We start from the raw sequence: 17,244 nt of genomic DNA on the forward strand, positions 1-17,244 counted from the left end.
TACCAGGGCTGCCTTACGCAGGCCTCTGCTCGAGCCCGGCCGGGCGGCGGCGGCGGCGCGGGGAGGAGGAGGAGGAGCTGCGGGCGGCCGAGTCGGCCCGTAGCCGCGGCGCGGCTGGGGGAGGGGGACGGAGCTGGCTGCGGCCAATGCGAAATTGGCTGGTGCTGCTGTGCCCCTGTGCGGTGGGGGTCGCGCTGCACCTCTGGCTGCTGCTYAGCTGCCCCGGCGGCCCCGGGAGGCACCCGGCAGGTAGGGGAGGGGAGGGGAGGGGCGGGCGGCGCAGGCTGCCGCGGCGCGGGCTCGGCTGCGGGGGCCGGCGGAGCGGGGGAGAGGGAGGGAGCGACTCGGTGCCTTTGCTGTGGGGAAGGGACGAGGCGAAACGGGCGGCGGCGGCTGCGCGCGCGGGGGCCGCGGCCGTTAAACGGCGCCTCCCGGCCCGCGTCCCCGCTGTGGCGGCTGGTGACCTGCGGGGCGGGGGGACACCACAAAACTCTTCCCAAARCATTTCGGAGAGCAGGGGAACGAGACCGCGTCGCTGTTGTTAAGCGGGAGGTGCGGTAATTCTGCCGAGTGACAGCGGGGAGTGCGCTGAGCTTCCTGCGGCGGCGGCGGCGGCGGCAGCCTCCCTCGAAAGTGTCTCCGCACCGCGAGTGCGGCCTTGCTCTCACTGAGATGTGCCCAGGGAGGGGGGGGATCCGTTAGTTTTGTTTCTGTGGGATCATATCCTATCCTAGCAATAGCTTTTTGCACTTTGCTGTGTATTAAAAATCCCTAAAGACATCTGCTGCGCTCCTCAAAAAAAAAAAATTGTGGTTTTTGGGCCACAAATCAGACTAGGTGGTAGAAACAGGCATCCAATGGAAGAGAAACCAGCCAACCAGCCAGAGATGCTGCTTGAGGACATTAAGAAATGTTCTTTTTACAAGGTGTCTAAAAATTAGCACTTTTTTTTCTCCTGCTTTTTTCTTTCTTTTTTTCTTTTTAAGCTGGAGACCTGCTTAGAACTTTGTCTAGAGACCTAGTTGTCTGTTCATTAACAAAAACACACTTTATTACCAGTTCCTGTTACCTCTGYAGAGCACACACAGCTGTGAGGAAACAGGAGCCTGCTGATTGCCAGGGGTAATTAATAATGCAGGTGTGAAAGGAGCAAGGTCAGGGAGTGTGAGTAGCCCGAAAGCCACAGAGTTGTACAGATGTCACCGTGTCTGTATTCTGGCAACTGCATAACAAATGAATGGCAGTGACACTTGGGTGATAAGGGAACACAGGTTACTATTTTTAGCCTGAAGTGCATTCAGATTGTCTGGACTGTTCTCCATTTTCCATGCTGCTGTTTTTGTTAATTCAGCACATTGATTTGCAATTGGAAGTGTCAATGTGGAATTTCATGATGACTTTCTCTACAGAGCCTTTTTTTTTTCCTCCTAACAAACATTTCTAAAGAAAATCCAGAAATTTCTCACAGAGYGAGGGAAAGGAGAAGCATTGCTGTTTGTGGTTTCAGTGTTACAAGCGGTTGTTATTGGACTTTGTGCTTATTATTGTGGAATTACATTGCATTTAATAGTGTTATAACAAGAATATACATATTTTTTAACATAGTGTCTCTTTCTGGATTAAAAGTAAGAATGTATCCTGTTTGTGCAGGAGTTATTGAGTTACAAGTTACTGAGTAAGTGTTGATGTTAAGGAGAGAAAAACTGATGCTTCTCACAAAAAGACGACTTCTATCATCCTTAGAAAAATGCTCATCCTTATTCATGTACTGTCTCCTTGTAGGTCTGATCTTCACATGGTAATTTAAAGAGTTTGCCTCCTAGCCTCTAGAAAGTATTGTGCAATGTACAAGCTGTAGGTATGGCTGCCTTGGCAGAGTAAAAAGGATGAGCTAAGGGACCTCTTATCTCTGATGTCTCATATACTTTGTTGTTGTTGTTCAGAGTGGTTTAGGAACATCAATATACAACAGAGTAAGAAATACCCCTATTTATTAAAATCCTTCTTGCACTTGAAACTATTCAAGAGGGTCCAGCACTGCATGATAAAGCTAGACTTGTTTCATTCGAATGAGCAACATTTTTTTTCCTTTCTCTTGTTTATTGCTTTTGCTGCTTTTTTATTGCCTACTACCTGGAATCACTAGCCTGAATAAAAACTAAATTTGATCATGGGACAGTGTTTTACAATAGCTGTGGCATTTAAAATGTATAATTTTTGTGTAAACTGGTATTTCATTAGCCTATATAGTGTCTCAASAGTAGCAAAATGAGCTCTACCCTTGGCCTCTGCTGATAGCTATCTGTTAAGCTGGGTTTGCARTGCTTTTTCTCTTCAGATGACTGTGGATGTAACTTGTGATGATTTTGCAGTTGTAACTGAAATCTCCRTCTATACACTGTATTAATTGTTACTCTTAGAAATTTGTGTTTAATTAATTGTTTCCCAGCCTTAAAAACATGCAAATAGAGCAAAAAAAAGTGTTTGTAACTGTTTCTATCAAGCTAATATAAACTTTTTTTTAATCAAATGTTACTTGGTACTGCAAATGTGATAGGAAATTAAAAGCTTCAACTAATATGTTCTTTTTTTAAAAGCTTAATTCCCCTCTTAATAATTACAGCACCAAAAAAAGAATGGAAATATCTAKTAATAAGATGATGGCCTGTTTTAATGATTTAGTACCTACCTGTCATGACTGAATTGTGCACATGGGACTAGAATGACCTTTTGGGCCATTGAGTTTGTTTACTTTTTCCAATAAGCAACTCTCAATCTTTCTTTTAAAATGGTGGCTGGACAGCTTCTATTTATTTAGTGAAGGGTTGGGAAGGCTTTTGGTTTGTTTTCTAGCAGTCTTCAGAATAGGCTTTTCCGAAAGCTTATTGCCCTGATTAGGCCACAAATGAGAAAATATTTCTAAACTTACTCGCTACTTGTTGATGCYCTTCTGTTCTTGGGCAAATTTTGTCCTTTCTGTTAGAAGAGTCTGTCTTCTCCTTCAAGTACACCTCTATCACRTAAAAGAGCAAAGGTATCTGTTTTAAACCTTTGTTTTCTCAAGCTGAACAATTAAGGTATTCATAATCTCTGCTTGTGAAATAAGCTTTCTCCTTCTCTTGTCATTGTGGTGGTGTATTTCTGTTATTTACATCTAAAGTCATCTGACCATAGACAATGTTCTGGACAAGTCTTCAGTCATTCTTTCTACATCTCTGCGCCTATTACTTACTTATTAAAGGAAGTATCTCCTTTAATAAATCCTTCCTCGCAGCTACCCTCTACTAAAAGCCTGTTGTGAACCTGCATGTTGTGGCCCTCAGTGTCACACATCTCTCCTTGTGCAGTATTCTGATTTTCCTCTGTGTTTGTTAGTACTTTCACCTTGATGTCACAGAAGGTGGTAAAGTGAACTTCTTGGACGCCATACTCATAAACTGAAAGAAAGAAATAGGATCAGTTCCAAGACCTGAAAGCACTGGCYTTTGCCTTCATGTCCTGACTATAGTGACTCTTTGCTGCTTTCTTTTTGCTCTTCAGTTAATGTGACTGCAATTTGCACTTCCAGGCAAGGCTTTGCATAAGAGAATGTTTTTATTTGTTATGTTGAAGTCCACATTTTACTGGTTACAAACAGTAGCTATCCAAAGGAGATTCCTAGGGAGAAAGCTGCAGTTAATTTTTGTAAAAATCTTAGAGAAGTGCTAATTATAAAATTACTTCAGAAACTTAAGTAAGAAGAAAAGACCTGCTTTTAGCTCTTCAGTTGGATTCAGTGCTTTGTTGCTATTTGTATGTTTGGATTGATAGTATGAGTCTGGTGAAGATGCCTTCTTGAGTAGAGAATTACCTGTTTGGGGGCTTCAGTTAGTGGACCTAATCAGAAAGCCTCACATATTAAAATGCAGTATTCTACATATCTGCTGGTACTAACACCTTTTAAGACATTATTCTAATTATGTTTCTWAGGGTGTGAGGCAGCTAAAATTTGGTCCTTTGAGTTTTTTGTTTTTGTTGTTGTTAGTCATTCTTTTASTAGTGAATATTTATGAAATAAATTTTAAAAACCATCATTTTCTAGAAACTACTTGTATACCATCTGCTGTCCTGTGGTTTAGCATGTATCTCTTCAAGCTTGAGTACAATGGAATTATATACAGGATTGGTTAAGCTTCTGTTTAGTGATTTTAACGTGTGGAATTTGAGTCTTGTATAGACTAGCCTGTGTACGTGACAGGTGATGAAGGAGGAGATAGATTTTTAACCTGCTTTTGGCTTTTCAATAAAGAAATAATATATAGAAACAACTTCTGAGTTTGTGAATGATACCGTGCTCCTTAAGCATCTACCAAAATGCAGTACTTTCTTAAGAAAAGATGTCTCTTGAAATATGATATGCTTACCTGTCTGGAAGTCATGTCTTGTGTGGTCACAAAGTTTATTTCACCTTTCATAAACTTGTAAAGACTAATAGGTTGATGGCCTTGGAAATTGAAAGCTGTCAGCAGATCAAGTTTGTCATTGGTGATTGGTGTGCAGTTCTGCCTAAAATGCTAGTTGTTTCCTGTCCTTGGTCTATCAGATCTTACTAGAACATTGTCTTTCAAGGATGAACCATCCATGAAATGAAGATCCCGCTGATGTTGGATGGACATGAAAGGATTGAAAAAGAATCCATAACAAAGCTGTGTTTTTTGGTTTTCTCATGATCCTTATAACATGTACTTGCAATAGCAAGAGATTTTTCTTGACTGTCTGTACTGACAAATACTTGCAAATGGAATTGGGATTTTTTTTTTTTTTTTAAGTTGGATTAATTTTGTTGACTGGTTGATACCTGTTGATACCTTCCAAACTGCTAATGAGCAATAATGTGAGGTTGCATTTTTGGTGCATTTGGCATTGGAGTAAAGGGCAAAGAATACCACTTGTGCCAGAGTTTGAGAACAAAGCTTGTGGCTGAAGGAAATTGTTCACCAACTCTCTTTTAAATTAACCACTACATAGGGAAGCAGGAAGGGAGCAAGCTGCCTTCTCTAGGAGCAGGCTTTTTGTCCCATGTCATCAGCCATTGGTAATGGCTGTTTTCAAAGGATAAAGGTGCTGTGTTTCCAAGAAACCCAGCTTAGGTGTTGCAATAAGTTTTTGCTTTATTCCTTTTGTGCCTGCATTTCTGATTCTTGGCCTGTCCTGTTGTTGCCTGATCTGCCTAGAAGCATGCAGGTGCAGTACCACTGCCCATGTGTGGAGCACCAACATCCCTCCAGTGCTACTGCTTTCACTACCTAAAGGTTTGTCTGCTTCAAGAAGTCCTGTGCTCCTGCAGCAACCGGGGGTGCGCATTGTGATGAGTTTTAGCTCTGGTATAAAATAGATTCTGCAGCAAGGGCACATAGCACTGCTTGYGCAGAAACCTATAATGCAGATGAGCTATAGCAGATTAGTGTAAGTGAAGAAGATTAGGAGGAGAAGAGCTGCTTTTGCTCTTTGGTTTGTTCTTTTGGTGCRTGTGTCAGTATTCTGTGAATAAAAACCTTCTTTATATTCAGTTAATCCCTTCCTCCTCGTTTGTTTAGGTCTTTCACAAAGCAGCACTGAAGAGAAGGGCATTTAAAAACAGGAATATGGTTACAAAGTCACAAGAATAGGCTGAGATAGCACTTGATATGTGTTTTTTGTTGTTGTTTTGTGAGATGGGRTTTTTTTTTTGGTTGGAGTGGGGTTTTTGTTTTGTTTTAACCTTATCCTTGAAGTGGATTATTTGAAAATATTCCTGATAACTTCTGCCTGGCCTATCTAATTCCATTTATTTTTTTATTTATTAAAAAGCTGTGTGAGTAGCAGAAGATGCAAAGTCCAGCTTCCTGTAGAGCTCTCTTATACTAGCAGTTGATGGTGGAGATTATCTGGTGCCTGATAATGCAGCTAAGCCTACACTGCTAGATTTCTCGGTGCAGGCATTACAAGAAGTCTCTTGTCTGCCTAGTCCAGTTGCATGAAATGTGTAGGAACTTAATTACTTTGAGACCTGAACTGTGTCAAGCTTAACTAAAAATGACCAGTGGATTTAGAATTTGTTGGGAGACAGATCAATAGACACCTGGGTAGCAAGATCACATTTGCCTTGTTTATTGACAGAATCAATCTAAAATGATCTCTCAATCTTTTCATCTCCTTATAATGACAGTAAATATAATTAACGGCTTAACTTGACATTTTACTTGAGAGTCAGTCTCACAGGAAGAAGAGATGCTTATCAATCATTGTAATTCAGGATTCTGAAAAACAGAGCTGTTTGCTTGCTGCTGAGGTGGTTATAATCTGGGTAGGTCCAACAGACTGCCTGTCAGCAGTGACCTCCTTCAGTGGTCCAACTGAGCAGGAGGTGTACCCCTGCATCTTCAGCCTTGTCTTCTAGGGATGCGAGTTTGTGTTCTGTGCTCTGTCTTCTTCCCTCTCTCCCTCACTTCCCTCTGTTGGCAGTTTTTGGTCAAGCTTGACAGGTGATGGAGGTGTCAAAGACCAGTATTTTCCCTGAGCTTCATGAAAACTGGTGACTTTAGAATTCTTTGAAAGCTTGCTGCAGCTCAGACCAAGGTGAAAAATGGCACTACTAGAAATACATGCAGCTGGACATCAGAGAAGTGTGTGGGTGTGTCCTTACAAATGCACCAGTCTCAGGAAGAGCTTCAGCAAGAGCTTGCTGTTAACTGTGTGGCACAAGGCTCTTGGAGACTTCACTGGTCCTAGAGCTGACAGAAGTACTCCTTCTAGTTACTGTGCAGAACTGAATGGATCTGGGCAGCTGAGAGATGGCTGCCTGCTTTCATGTCATAGTAGTCCTTGCTGTGGGTTAACAGGCTTACGCAAAACAGYAAAGTGAAAGCCATTTTGTGTCCAGTAGCTGAAAGAATGTAGAATAGGAATTGTATATTTGGCTATTTACACTCCACTCAGCAGTCTTGGGCTGCTTGATGCATCTGAGAGATGCAATTTTAGAATAGTAAGAATTCAGAAGTGAGGTTACTAAGAATAGTGTGGCCTTTTTGTTGGAAAGGCTTCCTCTCCTTCTGCATCCCTTCAGCTAGCAAGACTTTTAGGATTTGTTATGGAATGTGAAACATAGCTCTGTGTGTGTGCATCTTTTCACAGTTGTTAACAAGCTGATATCCACATCACTTGAGATACCCTCAAGCAAATGCAAAGTCTGAAAAATATAGGGATAGACTTGCATTGGATCATGCGGAGAGCCCATGGCGTAGCTTGGATTAGGATTCTGGTATCTGATTTGTCTATCTCCTTTGCAAACCACAAAATTTGCAGGTTTTTCTTTCTTTTTGTAATTGGAAATTTTAAAGTCTTAATTATTTTGCACAAACAATGTAAGGTAAGAGCAATACACTACAGATTTTTAAACCTGTTACTAACACATAAAATGCTGGCCTAAGAATGCACAAAAATAGAACATATGATAAGGAGGTAAGTTTGGGCCTTTGTGGCAAGTATTGATTGCCTGTATTAATACTTCATTATTATTGACTTGGAGGTCAGCAGTCTTTTCTCTTAACTTACTCTGCATCAGATCCTATATATGCATATATTCAAACTATCCTTATAAATGGATAATAGCCTCATTTTTTTCCTGTACCTCTGACTTCCTCCTCTTTTTTTGATAGTACTAATTCAGAGAGAGACAGCTGATTCTCTTTTCCTGAAAGCTTAACAAATGTTAATCCTACTTCTCAGCAGGAAGTAGAAACCTTTGCTGACAAGCAGAGAGCTTACTCATTAGGTTTTTGCAAAAGTAAGCTTTCCTTTTCTTTCTTTTTTTTCTTTTCTATTTTCAATGGTTTTAGAAGTAAAATGGCATAGCCCTTGGGACAAAGAAGACAATCATCTGAATATAGAGTGCTGTGCTACCTTACCAATTTGAAGACTGCATGAAATAGGAGGAAGGGGCTGTCTCTTTTAAAAGCAATAGGATATTAATTTGGAAGTGTATGCTACATTAACGTTGTTTGCATGTGAATGATTCATTAAAAAAAGCTTCATTCATTTTAAAATATAAACTAATTTAAAATGCTTATTTTTAGGGTTTTAAATTTTGATTTTAAACCAGCTTGTGCTGTTCTAATTCAATTTGCCTTGTAGGCTTCTGTTCTTGGTTTTATCRTTCTTTAATTTTGGTTTAACAAAATGATTTTGTTTTTACTTTAAAGTGGTATTATCAAAAACAAATCTATGTAAAACTAGCTCAAGTGTGCTATGCAAACAAGTTAGTCCTCTGGTGAGATTTAGATCGAATGTCTTTGTGTTTAAGGCTGCAGAGGCTATTTAAAGAATAATCAAAGGATGGAAGGAGAGCCAAGAAAGAAAATGGGTATCTGAGGAAGACCTATGAGGCTATAGAGGAATTTGTTATGATCTTATACCTCTGCTGTCATGGAATACTGGTAAAGTTTCATTATATAAAGGTCTATGGAGACATGCAGAAACTCTGATTAGTCAATATTTACCAGCATATTGGAAAACCTGTGCTCAGATAAACTGTCTGATCTGTCTTGCAAGGTTCTTTGGATGTTATATGCAGCAATATGTTTGAATGTAGCTCTATTAGCAAACAAATCATAGCCCTGAACCTTGCCACCAATTCAGCGTATGTTTGGTATAAGAGACATAACAGTTGGCTTTAGTGAAAAACTCATGCTGAAGGGGAAATGAAGTGGCTTATGTGCTTGGATTTTTGAGTCGTTTTCATTGTAAGTTGATATACATTTCTCTTAAATGGGTTAATGCTCTGCTTATATTAGTGATAAGCTTGTAGCTGTTGGTAGAATTTCATTTAAACAATTTGTGGAACTTAATTTATTTCTTGAAAATCTGTGTTCGTATGCTGAGAACTAAGACATTCAGTGCACAACCCCAGACTGTTGGAAAGGTATGCCATTGAAAAAATTACTGTGTGCTTGCCCTGCTCTTGTCCTTCCCAAAGGACCAACTGCAGACCACTGTTTTATTTGGTTTGGGGACTAGGGAATCCAGTGAAAATGATTATCAACAGCCCCCAAAGCAAATAAGTTCTTCTGAGATCTCTTGATTCAGCACAGAGCAGGACAAGGCTGAGGCCCCTCCACTGTGTGCTGCACCCAGGAGACGGAATATAGGGCTGGCTGGATACCTCGTGTGATCTGGCATTGCAGTTCTTGTGATGAGTGCTGCAGAGGTGCTAGCTTAGTGAACAACTGTCACCAGAGCCATCTATGGTCTCAATTTCAAAATGGAGAAAAGAGAAGCTAGTACAAGAAATAGAATCTGGATTATAATTCAACTCTTTCTACTGGGTGTAAGCAGTATAGACTTGGAGATATTTTTATTCTCTCTAAAATTAGTTTTTTTTTTTGAAAAATCTCGTCTGTTCAATGTGGAGTAGTTTGGAGCAGTCACATTTAGATTTGTTTTCTTTATCTGCAGCCTAATGAAAAAAAACTTTGAGGAGATGAAAGTGATCCTTTGCTATAGCTAAATATAAATCTCTCTCAATTCTAGAACAGCTGATAAATTAAACTATTCAGTTCAGCTGTTTGCCTGGGTGTTTGCAGGCTCAAAATCACAGCTTCTCAGGTTGCTATCTAGTCAAAACTCTGCTTTAAAAGTCTGTCTTTCATGATCTCTAAATTGAAACAGCAAAAGCTTAAACCATGGATTACAGGTACTGGCTGTAATGTGCTATGAAAAGGCCAGAGCATTCCTCTGTGTTAAGATATGATACTCTTTGTGAAGGCAAACCATGATGCTCAGCTTTAGAGGGTTAGAGGAACCTTAACAAAAGAGACCTTAAGATATCAGAGTGAAATGGTTGCCCAAAGGTGCCCATTTTCCCCTATCTTTTTAAAAGTACTGGGCATATTTCTGAAGATGACAGGCTTTTTAAATAGTTTTTTTTTTTTTTTTTTTTTTTTTTTTTTTTTCCCTAGGTAGAATAGTGGTGATTTTTAATAGTGAAGGCCTGGTACCAGGAATGACAAACTGTCAGATTTTAGGGTAAATCATAGTTGAGGAGGTGTCAATAAGCTAGCTGAAGGCCCAGACTCTTAGGAGTTTTGCAGAGGAGAAAGTAAGACCTTGTGCCTTGCCCACAAGGTTTCTGATGGCCAGTAGGAAATGGAACACAGCAAGAACATGCACGCAGGGGGCAGTTTGCTCAAAAGACGGGCAGGCAAGTATTTAAAGAGTGGAACATAGTGTCAATCAAAACTGAGGTTTATGTTCCTGCCTGCTTTGCAGGTCACACTGTCTTGGCCAGTTTTGTTTACCTGCCGTGACTTATTGGTTCATTGTAGTAATGTTTTCCCAGATTACTAGTGATGGTTTTTATGTGTTGAAAATATTTCCTGGATTCTTGACCAAGAATGCAATGTTAATTCTGCTTCTTGTTTTCATCAGATGTCCAGTATTCTTGCTTTTGGTATGTGTTTTAATTATTGCCCACAACTGTGATATATGGTTATATATATATATGTGTATATATATAAAATCTTTGTTACTTTATATTTCTAGGTCCACTGGCCTTCTTTCCTCAGTGGAAGTTGAGACATTATGATGTTGTTGTAGGTGTGTTGTCTGCTCGGCACAATCGTGAACTGCGCAGCGTTATAAGGAACACTTGGTTCAAGCACTTGAAACAACATCCTGCGCTGAGCCAACGGTAATGTCAAGTGTTTTGTATTTCTTGGACTTAGTGAGAAACTAAGAACATGATGAGTAAACATGTTGATTAATCCTTTTTCTAGAAAAGGAGTAACTTTTCTTCATTTGTGAGCATCCTATACTGTGATAATTTTTTAGATCTGCTTAGAGATATATAAAAATACTACTTGTTCTGGGCTGGAACTTTTTAATGCAAGGAATGAAATTGTAATTGTTTGATTGCTCGCTGCTGTTCTGGGAATTACATGGAACAAGACTGGACCCCTCTATTATGGTGATGTCTCAGAATAAAGWTGATGCCAAGATTAAAAAAAATCAAAAAACAACAAAAAAAAATGTATGTTTCTGAGCACATACCAGAAGCTATCTTTACAGGGAGACATCAAGAGACAGCCCATCCAAAAGCTCTTTTAGACAATTGGTTATGCTGGGTTTTATAGGGTTTGTATGTTTTTTCCTATACTTACTGGGATATGGGGTGACAATGATGAGGGAGCTGGATTGTAAGACTTGTAATTAATGTGAAACTACTGAGAGTCATTAGTTTGATGGGACTGTGCAGATTAAGCTATTACATTTCCATACAGTTTTGCCATCCTGAATCAGAGATGGAAATGAGTCAGGTTCAGGTTTTGATACTGAGTTTTTGCAATTAAATGTCATTGTTTATTAATGATATACAAGAACTAGAGTATAATTCCCTTTTTTGCATTGCAATGCATGTTTTGTATGGTGTGCAACTTGGAATGCTTAATAATCCAGTATACTTGAAAGCAAACACGATCATACAGTGAAAGAACTACAGAATCTTCTTGGAGTAGTTTCAGCCTTAAAGTTTAGTTTTATTTCATGCTGAATCAATTATTCTGAACACCTGCAATGTGAGTGACTAGCAGAACCCTTTCTGATTGCTTGCGTAAACCCGAGAGTCTGTAAACAGCTATGGTTTTACTGGGAAAGTTCTGCTGCAGTTCATTCCTGGTAACTTTGTCATCTTGGCACCTGTCTTGCACCAAAAGCCATTTCCCGTTCACAAATTTGGTATCACTATGGAGTTTGGAGTGAAGCTACATTCAGCTAAAAACCTCTCCTTTCCCTACCTTAGATGAAGTTTCAGGAGGATGCTTAGTTACTAGGTGGAGGTCTGGGCTAAGCTGGGTGTTCTTGCTCTTTTTACTGCTTGTTGTACCCTAACTGTGGTGTTGCCATGATTGGGGCAAGAAAGAGCAACCAGTTAGTTGACCACAACCCAAAGCTGAGGTTGGTTAAACCTCATTAAACCCAACTTTAATGATAGACTGGAGTTCTTGTCCCTGCTTTGGTGCTTTATGTCTTTATTATTTTATTCATTACCTTTGAATGGAGAATATTTAAGCAGCCCTGAGTTAAGCAACAAACTCAAGCAGGGAAAGGCAGAGTGTCAGGATCCTTCAGTGCTGACTTATTTTTTCTGCTTAGCATGCTGGCTGTCTTGAATCGCATTTCTGGTCACTGATTTCTCCCTGTGGCCTTGTTATGAAATGTAGAAGACTAATGCAGGTTTGGAACTGAGCATCCATGCAGGGATTCACACAGTTACTCTACATTGAGTCTGGTAGCTGATTTTTAAGGTGTTTAAAATCTTAGTATTGTGAAAGACAGGCTACTGTGGTAAAATAAGTTTATTGAAGGTGAGGGAAGAGGGAAGAGAACTGGTGTTAATAAAACCAAATTATTTTAGTGTCCTTGTGAAGTTTATAATAGGTGCAAATGGTTGTGCTGTGCCAGTGGAGGACAGAGAAGATCCGTACTCCTGCAAACTTCTGAACATCAGTAACCCAGGTACAGAAGTTAACTTTTAAAAATTCTATGATCTGTGCTAGAACTGAATTATCTTTATGAGAGCAGTTCAGGAGTGCTTAACGAGGACAGGCAGTCTTGCAAATATATGCTATCTAGAAGTCGTCCTCCTGCCAGTTGCATAACCTTCCTCTGAGTGCTGTGAGCAATGTGTAAAAGGGAGGGATCTTTGAGGCTGCAAAGGGCAGGCCCCTGACTTCTAATAGATTTGCATTCCCCTTGGTGATGTGGGAGCAACTGTTCCCTGAAATGTAAATTTTTACTCTATCCCTGTGTAAAATGAAGTTGGAAAGAGCTGTAATGAGAGGTGGTAACAAAGCTGAGAAAGGATTCTTAGGTGTAAGGCAGACTTCTCTAGTGCTGACACTTTGGGAGGAATGGGTTCTAACGGTGTCTGGCTGACAGAGTTTTCAGATTATGCCCTACAGAGGGAACAACTAAGAAAAGTAAAACTGAGCATAATGAAATGCTGCCACATAAAAAATGTGTAACTAAAATTGTATTTTATTCCTGTCATTTTCTTTTTTTTTTCCTATTTAATTTTTGCTCTTCAATTCCAAGTTAAGGAACTTAACAAGGACCTGTTTGGCTCTTAAGTGGTAATTCACCTCAAAAATGTGACTTTTGTTTCTCTTTAAACAGCAACAATTACTTTAACCGTTCTCTCAAGAATAGGTGGTATCTCAGGGCTTAAGGAGGGGACCCCAATTAAGTGGAGGTGTATGCAGTGTGATACATGAATAAATATTTAATATATTAGTATATAGATACTCAGGCAATCATAGCAGTGTTTTTATCTTATCTCTGTGGACATACTATGTTTCTGGTCTTTTTTCAGTGGATATGTAGGCATTGACTAGCATTTGCTGGAAAGCAGCAGACTGCTACATCACTCTGAGTTTCTTCTTACTGTAGTGTGCGGTCAACTGTCCTGTCCTCCAGCACTTGATTACTTGATTTTTGTGCACTTGCCAGTGTAATTAATTTGTGTACCTTGTGTATGTCCAGTTCCAGAACGATGAAATCTTCTCACATTACCATTCTCCTTTCTTTTTCATGCAGTTTTGAATCAGGAAATTGAAGCATTCAGTCTCCCTGAGGACATACCTTCTGTGCTCTCCGAAGACAGAATTGTCAGCGTGAACTTTCGTGTACTTTACCCCATTGTCATTACCAGTCTTGGGGTATTTTATGAGGCTGATGGTGTGGGATTCCAGCGGAACATCACTGTAAAACTGTACCAGGCAGAACATGAGGTAGAGTATTGTAGTTATCTTTTGCAACTGAACGAAGTCATGTTTTTTCTTTACTGTAGAATAAATTCTTACAGAAAGTGCTATAACGTGATGATTTAGGGGAGAACTACTTAACTGGCAAGCATATGATTTTTTTTTTGTCTGTTGCACTGTAAATTCTTCTTGTTTCAGAGCTTGTATACACAATTGATTTGGAAAAAGGAAAATGAAATTCACAAAGTGCCATGAGTTAACCTGAATGCTTCTTGAAAGAGCATTAGTCTCTAATACCAAGACACAATTTTGGTTGCTTTTGAGGTTCTAAATTACTGATAAGGATTAAAGAATTAAAAGTGAACTGTTTAAATGTATTTAAAACACATGTCCAGATAGACCCGTTAAATGCTTTGAGGCAAAGAGATGTGGTACAGTTGTAACTTTTTTTTTTTTAATCTGTCCTCTAGCAAGACATTTTGAGATTTCTAGCAATTGCTTTCTACAGGTAATAATCAAACTTCTAGTGATAACTTTCCCTTGACCCTCCCCCCTCCTCCCCAAGCTCAGCTATGGATTTCATAGAATAGCGTAGTGCTTATGAAAAGAAAACCTGGAGGAAAAAAAATATTGAGGATGATCATTCTGTTTGGTATATTTTGTTTATCTCCACCAGTAACTTGATGGGCCCGTTTTAGGAGTTCTGGCTATGTTATAGTATAGTTACAGTATGTAGTACAGAAAGAATTTAAAGCTAAGCTAAAAATTAAAACTAGGTACAAGAAATACGGTAAAGTACGGTTTTCACAATTAATTTCAAAAGAACTAGTTTTATTTTAGCAAAATAATTATGGTATGCTGTATTCAGATTTATATTGGTTAACTATTCAGCATTAATTAGATTAATTCATGTTAATTACAGAAATGTCGGAATGTGCATTTTCACAGAAAGGTATTTTAAAGATTCCAGCACACTAGGTTAATGCCCATCATGTGTACCACCATTGAATACAGCACTGGTCTTGCTGTATAAACAGCAGGAAGCATTCTTTCAACTCCCCCTAGTCTTTCCTCTCCTCTACCTGTATTTGTGCCTTCTCTGCAAACTGAGGCACCCCCAACATAGTATGACAAAGAAGTTGTGTCAGAATCTCCTGCCCAATTCAGGTGGCTGCTTTAAAGGTATATGTATGCTAATTTGGAAACCTCCCTTCTTTGTGTCCAAAATTAATACAAAGACGTGCTGGAGAGAACAGTTGTGTTCTTAGTAGCCTAATGACAGAAGTTTAAACTTCACTAATACCAGATCTGCTGCACTCTCTGTTCTGTAAAGTGGCCTAATATTTGTGTCCTGGCGTGCAATAATTCAGAATGAAAATTCAGTGTAATGCACATGTAGGACTTGAGTCCTGCAGGCAGTGATTCAGCATATGGTGGCAATGCAGCAACTCTATATTGCTTGTTGTTATTTAAGAGCAATTTGGTGGCTTATGTGATACAGTAGCACTGAAGTCTTAAGGACCAACATCTGTTGCAATTAATAGTAGTCACCTATTTAAATAAAAGCTAGGAATTCTGTCAGCTAGGAGACCGAGTCTCTTAGACAGCACACTGTGTTGGTCAGACTTCTAGGAAAACTTGCACTCTTGCTCTATCATTGCTTGCTTTTGCTGTATCCATTGAATTCTGTGGAGTCTGTAAGACTGCCTTGAGAATAAATTTTCCGGTAAGTATTTTATAGAAACAATAAACCTATTGTTTCTGTTGTAACTAGCTAAGATGATCAAGGTTTACATAATCTCTTGCATAAACACTTATAATGATTTGTGGTGGTGTTGTCATTTTGCACAGGAAGCGCTCTTCAGTTCTCGCTTTAGCCCACCAAGCTGTGGAGTGCAAGTGAACAGATTGTGGTACAAGCCAGTAGAGCAGTTCATTTTGCCAGAGGTATGTGCTGTATCAGAGCTGCCTGTGGTTCTTTTATGTTAGCTGGACAAAATGACTGATAAAACTGACCTTTGCTTGAGGAGGCAGAAGAGAGCAAATGAAAACCTCTAGAACACTAGTTGGGAGGATATGCTGAAGTCCAGAACTTGTTTCACCATCTCTTTATCACCAATAGTTATAAAGCAAAGCCTGAAAAATGAATTGATTAAAAGGTTTTATTGAAGAAACGGTAACAATTTCACCTTTGTGGAAAGGTTTTCAGCTTTTAAGAGAAAACTGTCTCCCCTTAGATTCTTCCCAGAGAATGGGACACCTGTCTCCTTCCTGCTTTTTCAGAAGTTAGAATAAAAGATGGAGAAGGAGGGTACAAATTTCTAGAGAACAACTGGAAAAGAGCTTTCTGCTTCTGATGTTTTGTGCACAACAGAAAGGCATTACATGTATATATTGCAAAGACATTGTTAGCGATAACTGAGAAGTGCTCACTAAGAGTTGCGGAAGTTCTGATTGTTTCCCTTGGGGGGCAGTGGCAGTGCCAGTGAGCATGTAAGCTTCATGGCTCATCCATTGAACCATACAAAAAAAAAAAAAAAGAAATAGAACTTCAGGAAGATTTTTGGTATGCTCCATCTATAAAATAGTGGATGGAGTAAGTGGCACACAGAAGAGTGATACTCAGGTTTTTAAAACCAGTCATCATTCCACAGCAATGCTATTATTTTCTTTAAGTGTGTGCCCTTCAGAAATTTGGGGAAAAAATTGTGGGGAGTAATGACAGTGTTAGCATTCTTGCTTACCTTGAGATAACAGTAACAAAGCTATCAAGGCCAGCTCCAAAGTTTTGTCATCCTTTCTGGAATGGAGTTGCTGCCCAAGAGTAGGATCTGTACTACTTAATTGTAGCTGCTTAGGCGAACATAGAAAGGACAGATTATAGGTAGGAAAAACCTGATATTGTTACAGTGAAGGCTTAATGAAATACAGATTGATTCAGAATGAGAATTCTGGTTCAGTAGAGCCCTCCAAAATACAAGGAGTTGTTCCTGCTGGACCAGTGGTCTTTCTCTAAATATGTTAGCTGTCGTTTTAGTGTGCTTCCCATCATTTCAATGTTTTGTTGTATGGCTGAGCCCTTACTGATATTTCTGTAAGTTGTCTGTGCATCTGGTTTGCTTTGTGGTGGAAGATATTAAATGTTGGGGAGGTCGTTATTTATTTATATTTTTTATGAAAGAACTGGGGGGAGAAAAGAGAAAGGACTGAACAAGGGAGAAAGGCTTTTGGGGCCAGTTTGAGCCCCACTGGCTCTGTAAGATACAATGCATTTGGAAACCTGCTCCTTTTAAGAGGAATCTAAATGATTGACTGGTCTGTCATCTTAAACAGTTTTTACTGAATAGTCCACAAGACTGTTATGTTAGCAGGAGACCTTTCAAATAAGCAGGTTGCTTGCAGTATTTTATGTATATGTTTTGACAGTTTTTAAGTTGATATGAAAATCATTCTGGGGTGTGTGGGTGTG

The 17,244-nt window shown here is 39.5% G+C and overlaps 1 protein-coding gene across 6 annotated transcripts in view; it reads left to right on the top strand.

Annotated features, from left to right (window-relative positions):
- The first annotated feature begins 52 nt into the window (after window positions 1-52).
- The window catches only part of B3GALNT2 (beta-1,3-N-acetylgalactosaminyltransferase 2), a 33,721-nt gene continuing 16,529 nt past the window's right edge, over window positions 53-17,244 (top strand). For 5 of the 6 annotated variants that reach the window (XM_085315452.1, XM_085315454.1, XM_085315453.1 and 2 more), the window contains exons 1-5: window positions 53-249; window positions 10,558-10,705; window positions 12,428-12,528; window positions 13,609-13,802; window positions 15,627-15,722. In XM_085315452.1, coding sequence (XP_085171578.1) covers window positions 147-249; window positions 10,558-10,705; window positions 12,428-12,528; window positions 13,609-13,802; window positions 15,627-15,722 — 642 coding nt within the window. In that variant the 5' untranslated portion in view covers window positions 53-146. The remainder of the gene's footprint in view (window positions 250-10,557; window positions 10,706-12,427; window positions 12,529-13,608; window positions 13,803-15,626; window positions 15,723-17,244) is intronic. The other variant, XM_085315457.1, reaches the window with a different exon arrangement.

Source organism: Rhea americana, unplaced genomic scaffold (assembly GCF_003343005.1).
Source record: "Rhea americana isolate MKP2758 unplaced genomic scaffold, rheAme1 scaffold_43, whole genome shotgun sequence".
NCBI classification, from domain to species: domain Eukaryota; kingdom Metazoa; phylum Chordata; class Aves; order Rheiformes; family Rheidae; genus Rhea; species Rhea americana.